The following is a 13,947-nucleotide window of genomic DNA, read 5'->3' as shown; positions in this document are numbered from 1 at the left end:
TTGATTCAGTTATTTAGTTATTTGGGGGAGGAATTCAAAGAAAAAGTGGATCCATTGAGTCAATGCTTTTTCCAGCGTCTTTGGAGCGACATCAGGTCAACTCTCCTATTATTTTGAAGCTCTATGTTTAAAAATGATCTGTAAAATGAAAAATGACTGGAAAGTTTACTAGTCCAACAGCCTACAGTTTATTCTAACTAACAGCCAGAGTATTGAATAATACTGTTGTCTTCTTGCATGTTGTGACTTCATGTACAGGCCCTGGATTATTGTGCCACACTATTGATTCAGAATAAACAGCACTAATGAGGGCCCAGATGTTACAGAGGTGTGTTTGCAACCAGAAAGTCTGTAGTTAAAGTCCTGGCCTTGCAGGAAACGTTTGGTCGTCATAGTGGCAGAATGTGTTTGTTTAAGGGTTCAGCACCAGCATGTTGGTGTTCTGTTCTCTGTGACAGTGATGACATCATAAAGGGACACAAGCATTCAGTGCAGGGGGACAAATTCCAACCTCATTTCCACATCAACCTTTGGAGAGGTAAGACCACTCTTCTGCTGTTCCTGTCTTACCTTGTTCTGTGTAGTGGATCTGAGTTGTGCTAGATAAGGACTTACTTTTATTTTCCCAGCAGTATTTGCTCAGGTAAATTATACTTCTTTTATCATTTGCATCCTAAATAACATTACAGTAAGATGTGAATCTTTTGTTGTAATGGGGAGATGTAATGCTGCCTATTTTAAGAGATGATGTACAAATTTAAGTTTATTGAAAAGATTACTTTTACTCAATAAAACTAAATATAGCTGCATTCTTTTTTTAAATCTGCTGTTTGTTGATTATAAAAAGGTTTTCTTGTGTGTTACAGAAAAATATCTTGAACTATTTGTGGAGACGCATGTTTTAATTCTTCCCTGAGATATATTGTATTCTTTAGTCTTTCTGATTATTGGCACCAATACTGATGATTATTAATGCTATTATTAAATTTGTTGCAACTAAAAATGGTAGTAGTGCAACTTTAGTATCATTTGTTGAATTAAATGCAATAGTTTCAACAGTACGATGGTAATGAGTAGTCGTGCATGAAGTACCTGAAACCCAAGCATTTTCTATGGCTATGTAAATGATACCATTGTGGTATGTTCACTCTTTCCTGTTGGTGAAGGTTAAAACTGGAGTCCAGATTTAACCTTTGGTGTTGTGTTATTTTCAGGTGACATTACTCAACCGGAGGTGGTAAAAAGTTGAAGGACTGTTCTAAAAGGATTTGTCTATTGAGAAACCAACAAGCAATATACTGGAAATGGAGCCAGTTGAGGCTCGTGAAGAGTAATGAAGAAAAAAAAGGTAGAGTGTAAGACAGCAAGACATGAAGAGCAGCACAAAGGTAGGACACAGATTAACTCTCTCAACAAGACATTTCACAGCAAGGAAATAAAGTTATTAGGTCCGACCACTGACAGTATATAAAGCTGGACGTACCTTGTGGGTCTTAAAAATAAGGCCAATGTGGAAGACTCTTAAATTTTAATACCGCTGAGTGCCACTAGGGGTTGGCTCCAAAATAACCTTTGAATGGATAGAGTGCCATTCACCGAATCTCATAAAATTCTAAATCAAACTTTTTTTACCACAAGTTATTTTGGTTTGGCTCGCGAAAAAGTCACTCCTTCATATTCATTTTCTGGCGGTCAGTCTGAAAGTATTACCGTCATTAAATACAAATTAAAAATAAAAATTCCTTTTGTTTTTGCGGGCGTGTCTGTTTGACTGACAGGCCTGTGGTGCAGTCAGGTTACGGCGACCGATGGGTGGGACATAGTATCGTCGGTTTCCAATGAGATCGAGTCAGAACTTCAACTAACTTAGTGCACACTAAGGTACGGTGACTAGATGCAAGCCATATCTAATCTAACATAACCTAAATTTTGAAAAATATAGAAAAACTAGGGTAACTGTGGCCTGTGAGGCTGGTGACTCTGGTGTCCATTTGGGTGACTCTGAGGCCGGTGAGGTTGGTTACTCTGGAGGCACACTTGGGTGACTCTTAAGCCAGTGAGGTTGGTCACTATTGGGGCGCCCTTGGGTGACACTGAGGACGGTGAGGCTGGTGACTCTGGGTGCCAACTTGGTGACGGTGAGGCTGGTGAGTCTGGAGACCCACTTGGGTGACTCTCTGGCCTGCCTGGCTAATGACTCTAGGGGCCCACTTGGGTGACTCTGAGGTCAGTGACATTGGTTTCTGGGGGCCCTGTATGGTAATATTCACTCATAGTCATAGCCCCCCCTGGTGGCAATATTTTATATTTTTCATATCATACTTTCACATGCTACGTCAAGCTTGTTGATCACATGAACCTAAAGCTGGGTCAGAATAGCCTTCAGACATTGATGATGATATATTGAGAAGTTGATGCAACTTTATCAAAGGGCGTCACCGTGGCGGTGCGGCAAAGTTTGATGTTTCGCCGTAACACAGGAAGTTGATGTTTAAGGTCAAAGGATGCTTGAAACCTCATAAAACGCAACACATACATCCAGCGTGGTGCTGTTTCTGGTTCCAGTTAAAATGAAAAGTTAAGATGTAAACTGGTCTGGTCCAGTTTGAGGTTCTGGTTAAAGCAGGTTTATGAAGTCAATACAATTCCTAACAAGGATACCTGTGTGTGTGAGGGGGGAGGGGGGCACCCCCACCTGTATGAAGATTCATTCAGTGTGTGTTTTCCCAGGTGCATTGATGGTAACGACTCACAATGTGTGGCAGCCTGCAGAGATAAGCTGTCAGCCAATCAGAGACGAGCTTGTCTGTGGACATTAACCCACAAACACAAACACAGCAGACTTTTGTCATATATGTTATATGTATGTTTGTTTTCATATGAATCATTTCATCCCTTCATTAGGGCCCGAGCACCGATTCTGCAAAAGCCCTATTGTTCTTCAAGGAATTATTATTATGATTTTTTTTTTTTCATTGGTTTTGCAGGTTTTTTTTTTAACTGGTTAGAGCAGTTGCCTCACAGTGAGAAGTAACTTGAGGCGATCGGCACCTAGTTTCACCTACATGCACCAAATTTGTTGGACACGTGTATCACACCCAGATGTACAAAATAGTCTCTTTGTTTTGGCTTGTTTTCGTCCAACGGTGTGCACGTGGCGTGGCGGCCATTTTGAGCGTTTCGCCATGAAACTACAAGTTGCTGTAACTTTTACGTACATATTCTGATCTTCCTCAAACATTACATCTTTGATAACAGTCCCGTCCTGAAGACACCTGTATGGTAATATTCGCTCATAGTCATAGCGCCCCCTGCTGGAGACAGGAAACGAGATAAAAATTAAAACTGCAAACGGGGATATGCGGTCTCTCTCGCGCTGCACGTCGGGGGTCCAGGGGTCCCGACCCGCCAGCTCCCGACGTTCACCGGGCGACGTTCACCGGGCGACGTTCACAGGGCGAGGGCAGCGTATCACTGCTTGCAGTTTTAATTTTCTCTCTTTTTCTCCCCACTTCCTGTGTGTCTCTGTCTTTCTCCCCTTTCCCATTGTGTCTCTATTAGTCTTTCTTGCTTCCTTTGTTACACTGTATATCTGTCTCCCGGTTCACTGTTAGTTTGTCTGTCAATTTTTCTCCCCCCTCCCATCGTGTCTTTTGTCGTCTTTCTTTCGCCCGCCTACCTGTGTCTCTGTCTGTCTCCCCCTCCCTGTTTCTCTTTCTACCTGTTATCCCCCTCCTTGTGTTTATGTCTCTCTGTATGCCTGTCTCCCCTCCCTTTGTGTGTCTTTATGTCTGCACCCCCAATTGTGTGTCTCTATCAGTCTGTCTTTCTCTCCCTTTCCTTGTATGTCTCCGCATATCTGTCTTCTCCATCCCTGTTTGTGTCATTTTGTCTTTCTCCCCCTCCCTCTGTTTCTGTCTTTGTCTGTATCCTTTCTCCCTTTGTGTGTCTGTCTGTCTTTCTTTCTTCCTCTTCCCCAAAATTATCTGTCTTCCTTCTCTCCTCTCCTCTCGTGTCTCCATCAGTTGTGTCTCCCGCTGTCTGTGTCTCTATGTATCTGTCTCTCCCCTCTTTTTCTTTCTGTGTCTGTCCTCCTGTGTTTATTTGTCTGTCTGTCTGTCTGTCAGTCTTTCTCTCTCTTATTCTGTCTGTCCCTTTGTCTCTCTGTCTGTCTCTCTATCCCCCTTTTGTGTGTCTCCCCCTTCTTCTGTGTCTCCTCTCCTGCTTTTTCCCTCTTTGTCAGTCTCCATTCTGCCCCGGTGTGTCTCTTTCTGTCCTCCTGTCAGTCTGTCTCTCTCCTCCCTTTGTGTCTCTATATGTCCTTCTCCCCCCCTCTTTCCGTGTCTCTGTCAGTCTTTCCACCCCTTCCCTTTGTGTTCCTGTCTTCTTTATGTCTCCCCCCTCTCTTTGTGTCTGTGTCTGTCTCCCCTCTCCCTCTGTGTCTCTGTCTTTTTGTCTCCCCTCTCTCTGTGTGTCTCTGTCTGTCAGTGTCGCTCCCACCCTTTGTGTCTCTGTAGGTCTGTCTCCCTCCTCCCTTGTTTGTTTCTCTCTCTCTGTCTGTCTGTCTGTCTGTCTGTCTGTCTGTCTGTCCTTTTGTATTTCATTTCCTTCTGACTATTTGTCTGTCTTTCTGTCTGTTTTTCTGTCAGTCCCCCTCCCTTTGTGTCTCTCTATGTCTGCCCCCCTCCTTGCTTGTCTATGTTTGTTTCTCTATCTGTCTGTCTCCCCCCTCCCTTGATTTCTCTGTCTGTGTCTTTGTCTTCAGCCCAGTACCAGCCACATCACCGCCCACATACTCACTTCCCCATTTTACCGGTGTACATGGTGATGATGACTGTCAGTCATCAGTAAGACAAATGAGCAATGCATCGTCCATCAGCTCAGTATTAGTGCAATAACTGTTTTGCAGGTAGATCTTCAAACAGAAGGTGACATTTTCTTTATTTCCTGGTTTTAATTTGGTCACTATGTTCATCTCTCTCTGTGGCTTTCGATATTTCTAGTGCTCTATCTAATCGATCTTGACTTCTGGTGACTGCTTTGTCCTATATATCTCCTATATATCTATCTGACTGTGCCTTGTGTTTCTGGGGTTCTAGCTCTCAGCTGTTTTTCTACAGCAAATATCCATCAGTATTTTCTTAAACTACAAAATGACCAATCTGGGAGGAGTTTTCACTCACAAAAACATACATGCACAACACAAGCCAAACTATTAATGATTATGGTTCTCGTTTAACTATGAGTGCACAATTATTGAAATACTGCAGGCTTTATGACGATGGAACAACTGTGTGTTTGTACTCCTTTAAACAGACCTAAATAACGTGACTTTGCTTGGTTGCGGCTTTAATTTTGCCCAATTGAACTGCTTCTCTCTGTTAAAAGCAAAAGGGCTTCAACCCAAAGATTGCCGCTTGCTGCTACATTTTTCTTTGAATTTGTCTCCCTTAGAGGATAATGAGTTTGGCCTTGAGCCATATTTACCCCAAGAATTATCAGTAATGTTGCTGTTGAGACTGGAGGAATTGTTTTGCACATTGTCAGAAGAAATGTGTATGAACCTTTCTAAATTCATTCTGCTGCTGCCATTGTCTGTCCCATGAGGCAGGTCCACAATCAGCCGCACGTGTCCAGGACATCACAGGACCACCATGCGTCACGGATGAACTGGAATCATTTGGTCCCTGGGTTCCTCTTGTTTTTCTCCACACTTTGTGTCTTCTATCACTTGGGTAGAAATTTATTTTGGTCTCATCTGTCCAGAAAACTTTGCACCAGAACATTTCCGGTTTGTTCCAATTCCAATGTCTCCCTTGATTGCTGATGAGAAGTTGGCATCTTGCAGTGCAGCAGGGAAGTATAAGTCCCCTAATAGTTTATTTTTTTTGTTCAGAACTTTTCACAGTGCTGAATTTGATGCATTCATTTCCAGTGTTGTAGTTTTTGTTTAGCTACTTTTTGTCAGTTCTCAGGTCTTCATGTTGCCTTTTGGCTCCAACTGCAGTCTCAACAGATGGAAAGACAGATTGAATTGAAGGTTAGACTTTCGCTGCTCTTCTGTGTGTGGACAATCCACACAAAAGGAAACAACTGGGCAGGAGTCCCACATGTCAGTCAGTTGTTAATGTTAATGTAAGTTGGCACACCTAAATGTCTGGGCAAACAACACAACTTGCATGAGCTTGTGCACAACATCCAGTTCAAGGATATCTGAAGCTCGTGGTCCCTGGTGTCCAGTGCACAAATGTACCGCTCATAAAGTAGTGCTCATTTCCTTCAAAAACTCAGTACATTGTGTCAATATGGAGGCAACAGATAGCGGGAGCGGGGACATCTGTAAAAAGACTTTGGACTCTCATCACTTTTTTATGTTACAACATAAATCATGTGAATAATATTGTTGTAAATAAAATGAAGCATTTCTGAAAATGTGACTGCTTTTGATTGTTTGTCGCCTTTATCATTTCCTTTTCTTTACTGTGAAAGCACACATCTGCTCTCTGCTCATTCTTACACTGTGTAACAGCCACACCTTGAATTTAACATGCTGTGGAACTGATTCAGTGTGGCTGAAGCTCAGTAGAAAAGCTCTGCTTTTGTTGGTGGTTTTGACTGACATCTGTGATGTGTAGATAAATTACACTTTCCCATGTATCTGCACTGTTATTACTGTGTTTTGCTCCAAACCATCATGCAGACATATCCATTCAGTGATGACAAAAGCAATGGTCCCTTCCGTTTTCACTCAGTGCAGCCTGTGATCATTGACACTGTGGTTAAACAGGTGGAAACCAGCACATTTGTGTTGACTATTTGTGGAAGTCCTGAACTAGGTTTTGTCATGTCATATTTATTGTTAAGAGGACACTAAATCTAGAATAGTTAAAATAAAAATAAAAACATGACTATTGATTAAGTAACTATATGTTTGGGGTTCCTTAAGGACGAGGTGGAGGATATGAATTGGCTCGGATTGTTTGGTGGCCGCAGCAGTGGGGTCAAAAACGAAAGAAAACACATCGAGTGGCAAAATGTTACGACTACAGAGACAGCGGTGCCACCGCTTCGCTCTGTGCGCTTGACAGAGGAATTGTGTTCACTGCAGCACTTTTACACACAAAAACTAGGCAATATTAAAAACTTTAAACACAATATAAGAAGATAATAAAAACTGGGCCCTGTGATAGAGTGGTGACCTGTCCAGGGTGTACCATGCCTTCGCCCAATGTGAGCTGGGATAGGCTCTAGCCCCCCTGTGACCCTGTTCAGGATAAAGCGGATATAGATAATGGATGGATGGATAATAAAAACTGACGCTACGTTCTGCAGTTCTTTAGCTGAATGATATTTGATGTTATCTTGGATTTTTACAAAGAATGATGATGATCAGTTTGCCATGTTAACGGGGTCTAAAGGACTTTGTATATTCAGTCTTCATGTCGGGGAAAAAAAAAGTCAGGCTTTTCAGATCTGTCAAATCCCGACATCATCCTGCATTTCATCAGCTGCAGAGCTCCACGACTGACCAGAGGGAATCCAGGCCGCTCCTCTGCGCCCGGTGGAACGTGATGGCGAGACAGCGCGTATGAAATAATGAGTGGAATTAAATTTGAGATTTAGATTTGCTACTATCATTTATAATTGAAAGTTTCTTATGGAATAGTTATAGGTCACGAGCAAAACTTACACTGCTGGCTTGAATGTAAATGATACAGTGGACCCATGTCCATATAACGTGATATGAAGTGAAATTAAAGGTGTGAGAGGCTTCGTAATACGTATGATGCCTCTCACATTCAATTTCTACAAACTGGCTTTAATCCACCACCTCACTGTCTGTCTCCAAAACGTGCGTACGGATAGGTCACAGTTTGCCTACAGGTGCGCACATTTCACCCTCATATTTGTTTTAATATAAATCTCGACTTTTGCGTGGGGAGCGGCGAATGCCTCTTTCAAGTCCCGTTTTGCGCGTACGTAACGGTTATAAATGAGGCCCCTGAACTGTGGCGTGATGACGCTTGGATTTTCCAACATGACACATGAAGTTGATCACCCACAACAACAAAATCGTCACTCCCTACCATCCCTATTCGTCGGATTTAGCTCCCTGCTACTCCTTTCTGTTCCCCAATAATTTGTTACAAACTTTGATGCACCTAAACTTGATCAGAGAGGACCTCTGATCAAGTTTCAAGTACGTAAAGAATCGCCGACGCCCCATGTGTAACTCTGAATTTGGGGTACTTACTTACAAACAGTGGTGTCGCCCAAATTCTGGGCCTTATACATAAGGAGCATCTGTGGGTCCCCTTGTTCTTCTCAGTCCATGTCTGACACACATATTTAGATTTTTTTTTTTTTTTTTAATTTTTTTTTTACCAACAACTGTAATCATGAATCTATTCAAAGTACATTTAAACAAGTAATGACAATCTGTTTCAAGATGGACACCTCAGGGTAATGTCACCAATTTAGTATCTGGCAAAAATGTGAAATATTATTTCCTTCTAACCTCAGTTATGGTGCTATAATAAACATTTTATCCTATGTTGATGAAATGTTGTCATAATTAATGCATTAATTATTGAGTTATGGCCACAAACATGTCTTGTGGGGTCACAGTAACCTTTGATCACCAAATTTTAATCAGTTCATCCTTAAATCCAAATAATGTCAGTGCCAAATTCTCTTCAGTGTTCTTAAGATATCACATTGATAAGAATGAGACAGACAGATATCACAAATGTAAGGTTATATTGACCTCCGACCTTTGATTACCAAAATCTACTCATTTCATCATTAAATCCAAGTGAATCTTTGTCCGAAATTTGAATTTGAAGTTCACAAGAAGGGGAAGGATGTGAACTCAATGTGACCTTGACTTTTGAACTTTGACTAGCAAACTCTAATCACTTCATTATTGAGGGCAAGTGAACATTTGTGCCAGATTTGAAGACATTCTCTCTAAGTGTCCCCCAGCTATTGTGCACACAAGCAAGATTTATCCTTGAGTCCAAGTGAATATTTATGCCACAATTTGGAAAAGGTCCCTGAATGCGTTCACCAGATGAAAAGACAGAAGGTCACAGTAATCACTGGTACCAAGTGAATGTTTTTGATAAGTTCAAAGACATTCCTTCAAGGCGTTCTTGAGATATCACATCTCCCACTGATGTGTTTCTAAGCACTCATCATCCTAGAACAAGTCAGAGCCTGAAGACTCCTCCCTCTTCTTCCTGCTCTGAAACACAGCAAATGAGCGGTCCACATTATTTCCTTTATCCCTCCCCCTCAGAGCTGCATTTTGAACATGGGTGGAACCAACATGTGGTGAAGATTCAGAGCTCCGTTCACTGCACACACACGTTGTTTAGATCAGAGCTCAGACTAGTTTCACTTCTACGAAACAGAAACTCACACAGTCACTGCAGCTGAGAGGTGAAATGGCGCTGGAAGGAGCTCAGCTGTACCGAGAAACCTTCTCTTGTTCGATCTGTCTGGATCTGCTGAAGAATCCAGTGACTCTTTCCTGTGGACACAGCTACTGCATGGAGTGTATTAAAGTACACTGGAATGGAGAGGACAGGAAGGGAATCCACAGCTGCCCTCAGTGCAGGAAGACTTTCATACCGAGGCCTGTCCTGGACAAAAACACCATGTTAACAGTTTTAGTGGAGGAGCTGAAGAAGACTGGACTCGAAGCTGCTCCTGCTGATCACTGCTATGCTGCACCTGAAGATGTGGCCTGTGATGTCTGCACTGGGAGGAAGCTGAAAGCCATCAAGTCCTGTTTGGCCTGTCTGGCATCTTACTGTAAGAATCACATCCGACCTCACAATGATTCAGCTCCATTAAAGAAACACAAGCTGGTGAACCCCTCCAAGAAGCTCCAGGAGAGCATCTGCTCCCGTCACGATGAGGTGATGAAGATTTTCTGCCGCACTGATCCAACAGTCTATCTGTTATCTCTGCTTAATGGATGAACATAAAAGCTATGAAACCATCCCAGCTGCAGCAGAAAGAACGGAGAAGCAGAAGGAGCTTGAGGTGAATCAACAAAACCTCCAGCAGAGGATCCAGGAGCAAGAGAAAGATGTGCAGCTGCTTCAGCAGGAGGTGGAGGCCATAAACAGCTCTGCTGATGAGGCAGTGGAGCATTGCGAGAAGATCTTCACCAAGGTGATCCATCTCATGCAGAAAAAAAGCTGTGATGTGAAGCAGCAGATCAAATGCCGGCAGGAAACTGAAGTGAGTCGAGTCAAAGAGCTTCAGGAGAAGCTGGAGCAGGAGATCAATGAGCTGAAGAGGAAAGACGGTGAGATGGAGCATCTCTCACACACAGAAGATCACATTGAGTTTCTGCACAGCTATCCCTCAGTGTCAGGACACGAAGAGTCCACATACTCATCCAGCATCAATACTCGTCCTCTGAGATACTTTCAGGAAGTGACAGCAGCTGTGTCACAGACCAGAGATAAACTACAGGACGTTCTGAGGCAGGAGTGGACAAACATTTCACTGACAGTGACTGAAGTGGACGTTTTACTGTCGCAACCAGAGCCAAAGACCAGAGCTGGATTTTTAAAATACCCACGTGAAATCACTTTGGATCCAAACACAGCAAACACACATCTCCTATTATCTGGGAGGAACACAAAAGCAACACGAATGGAAGAGCAGCTATCTTATTCTGATCATCCAGACAGGTTCACTGATGATTGTTTTCAGGTCCTGAGCAGAGAGAGTCTGACTGGACGTTGTTTCTGGGAGGTGGAGTGGGGAGGGAGAAGAGTTTGTGTAGCAGTCACATACAAGAACATCAGCAGCGCAGGGAGGTTTGGGTTCAATGACAAATCTTGGTCATTACAGTATGAAAAAAACTGTTATACATTTTGGCACAATGGAGTCCAAACTGTCGTCTCAGGTCCTCGGTCCTCCAGAGTCGGAGTATACCTGAATCACGGAGCAGGTATTCTGTCTTTTTACAGCGTCTCTGAAACCATGACTCTTCTCCACAGAGTCCAGACCACATTCACCCAGCCGCTCCATGCTGGACTTTGGCCTTTATATTCTGGATCCACTGCTGAGTTGATGAAAGTCAGATAGGCAGGTGATGTTTCGGCGTCTGGTGGACATTATGAAGCAGTGTATCCAGGTGAATCTAAAAAAGCCATGTATCATGAAGGCTGGATTATTGCTCTACGTGAATTTAACTGGAATTACTACATGATCCAAATCCTTTTTCTGGGTGGACGGCGGTACTGAGATGGTGGATTTTCCTGTATTATTGATCCGTCTTGCCGCGCTTCACCTGTCATCAATATTTGATCTGGGACTCATCGGACAGTTTGAATCATGCTGCACTTTGTGACCACTAAGAAGTTGGGGTTTTGGGCAGTATTTTGTGATTGTATTTGGGTTGATTGGGTTGGTGTGTCTGTGTGTCATCTTCCCTGCTTTTGTTAGCTGAATGTCATCCAGATTGGACGATTTCCAATATAATTTTCATTAATATATGGTGATATATGCAAACTGTCCGTGTCACTTTCATGAATATATAATTGTTTTCGAGTTTAACAAAGAGTCGGTTGATTGTTTGATTTAGGAAGCTTTTTTATTAAAATAAAAATTATGGACTTTAAATTTTGCTCTATTTGGTCCCTGTTCATCAGCAGATGTCCAGTATTTCATTAAAAAAAAAAAAGACATCCATCACTCCAGTGGTTCATGGAGGTGAAGACCTACTTTAGCATGTAAATAATAAAGTGAATAAAGCCTGACATTTGGCTTCTTCAGTTTTAAGGTCTTCATTTAAAAAGGGCCGTTGTTAATGTTATTAGAAACATTTGTTTTTAATCCCAAGTCAAAATCTCTTTGACGCTTTGAAAAAGACTTATTAGAGTAAAAACAGCCGGTTTTGACTCCCGTTGTGTTTGCATGATGAGTGTGGTCCATGGGGAGATATATTTACTCAAGTCTTCATGCGGTATTTTGAATGAGTCACTTGTAATATTGAGTCCATCAGTGTGACACACTGTTGGTCACGCTATATGAGGCCTGGAGTCATTTTATGATCTGCAAAGGTTACTGGTGCTCCTTCAACCAGTCACACATGCGCAGTTAAACAAAGACCTTCCCAGAGTCCAGCCACAGTATTGACTTCAGCAAACCCGCTGGGATGAGTTCAAATTGTAGCAGCATGAAATATGTGGTTTGGTCCACGTTGTGATGCCCCGTGTCTACACAGGAGGGCGCCAGATGAGCAGAAATACTGAAGCTGCACTCTGGTAAATTTGAGATGAGACCACCTACTGTTAACTGTCCTGAGTGAGTCCCAGCAGGGGATTTCACAATGAAGCTGTCCTATTTGCAAGTTCGAAATTTGCATTTTCTCTGCCAGTTAAGTTATTCATGTTTTCAACAGCTTCGCCCCCCTCCCCCCCTCCCCCTTTCGCCTGCATAACCAGAAGTAGATGGTGCAGAGGAATGCATACATGCTGTTTTAATCTATTAGAATCACATGTACAGCAGGATGACATACATGTGTTGTTTGAAATGATGATGTCATTCATCATCATGCATCACCACATATAAAGCTACATACTTACATATGAGCTTTGGGCCTTGTTGCAGTATTACAGTGTAATCATTTAAAAATGTAAACATAAATATTAGATGATTTAGTCATATTGTTGACAATCTGTCGTTCACATGATGTCAAACAGTGAGGGAGAGAGTGATTAAGCTCATGACTAAGCACCAAGGAGACTCATTTTCAAGAGTTGTAATCTCGGTCTCCCTCAGGCTTACGAGGTATGACGCAGTGCACAGGAAAGCCCCCTCCGGTACAGTGGCGGAGTAAAAAGACGATTTCAATCGCTGCTTGGATGATTTGATGAAAGCAAACTGGATGAGGGCACACTGGCTCCGGTCCTCTCTGGCACCCAGCGCAGATGACTGACAGCTGCTGGCAGGGGGTGGTGGAAGCTGACTCTGTGTGTGTGTGTGTGTGTGTGTGTGTGTGTGTGTGTGTGTGTGTGTGTGTGTGTGTGTGTGTGTGTGTGTGTGTGTGTGTGTGTGTGTGTGTGTGTGTGTGTGTGTGTGTGTGTGTGTGTGTGTGTGTGTGTGTGTGTGTGTGTGTAGAGGCTGCAGTCATGTGGATCCAACCTCAGGGTCTGCTGGTCTGTTGGGGCCAAGCAGTGTTTTTTGCCCAAATGTCTAAAGGGAATTATGCAACGGGCCTATAATACCACAAAGGAAAAGTAAACGCACCATATTTTTTGCTCGGGTTCTGTGTGTTTGTGTGCGGATGGGGATCTCATTGTGTATTTGTGTGCCCTTGTCTGGACATTTGTGGTTACCTCAAATCCTGAGAGCCAAAGTCAGGATTTTTTTTACATGTTTCCACACACACACACACACACACACACACACACACACACACACACACACACACACACACACACACACACACACACACACACACACACACACACACACACACACACACACACACACACACACACACACACACACACACACTTCTTGTCAGGCCTTGTCAGAGCCTTTTTGCTCAGCACACGAGCATTAAAATGGATCAATGCTTTACTTCATGTGAGCGTTATTCTTTACATTTACATTACCGCCCGTCTCATGCTGTAGGAGTCAGCTGTGTACTAAACAATAGACAAGCTGCGCCGCTAATCAATAGCAAACACATGCAATTAATCAATGTAATTACTTCCTTCTAGCTTCAAGGACTGCAAGGTCACATTGCCAACGCTAAATCCATTGCAATTAGCAGGATTGGATCAGTGTGTATGTGTGTGACTCAAAGAAAGAAAGAGTCCTGGCTCCACCTGCACTGTTTAAAGGTATCAGCCATTCTCACTTAAAGGCTTATGTATACGATGTAGTGTGTATCTGTGTTTGTGTGTGTGT

General features: G+C 42.8%; 1 protein-coding gene across 1 annotated transcript; it reads left to right on the top strand.

The window, feature by feature from the left end:
• Window positions 1-9,434: 9,434 nt before the first annotated feature.
• On the top strand, window positions 9,435-11,745 carry LOC138620307 (tripartite motif-containing protein 16-like). Its single transcript, XM_069697440.1, is given in 2 exon segments — window positions 9,435-9,953; window positions 9,955-11,745. Coding segments are annotated over 2 exon segments (1,662 nt in total). The 5' UTR covers window positions 9,435-9,449; the 3' UTR covers window positions 11,113-11,745.
• Window positions 11,746-13,947: the final 2,202 nt, after the last annotated feature.

This window comes from Brachyistius frenatus, unplaced genomic scaffold (assembly GCF_029030835.1).
Source record: "Brachyistius frenatus isolate BFR_SWC_R1_liver_20210118 unplaced genomic scaffold, ASM2903083v1 Contig_1, whole genome shotgun sequence".
Classification (NCBI taxonomy): Eukaryota; Metazoa; Chordata; class Actinopteri; family Embiotocidae; genus Brachyistius; species Brachyistius frenatus.
Note: the sequence above shows the minus strand (reverse complement) of the source record. Positions and strands in the feature narration are given on the sequence as shown.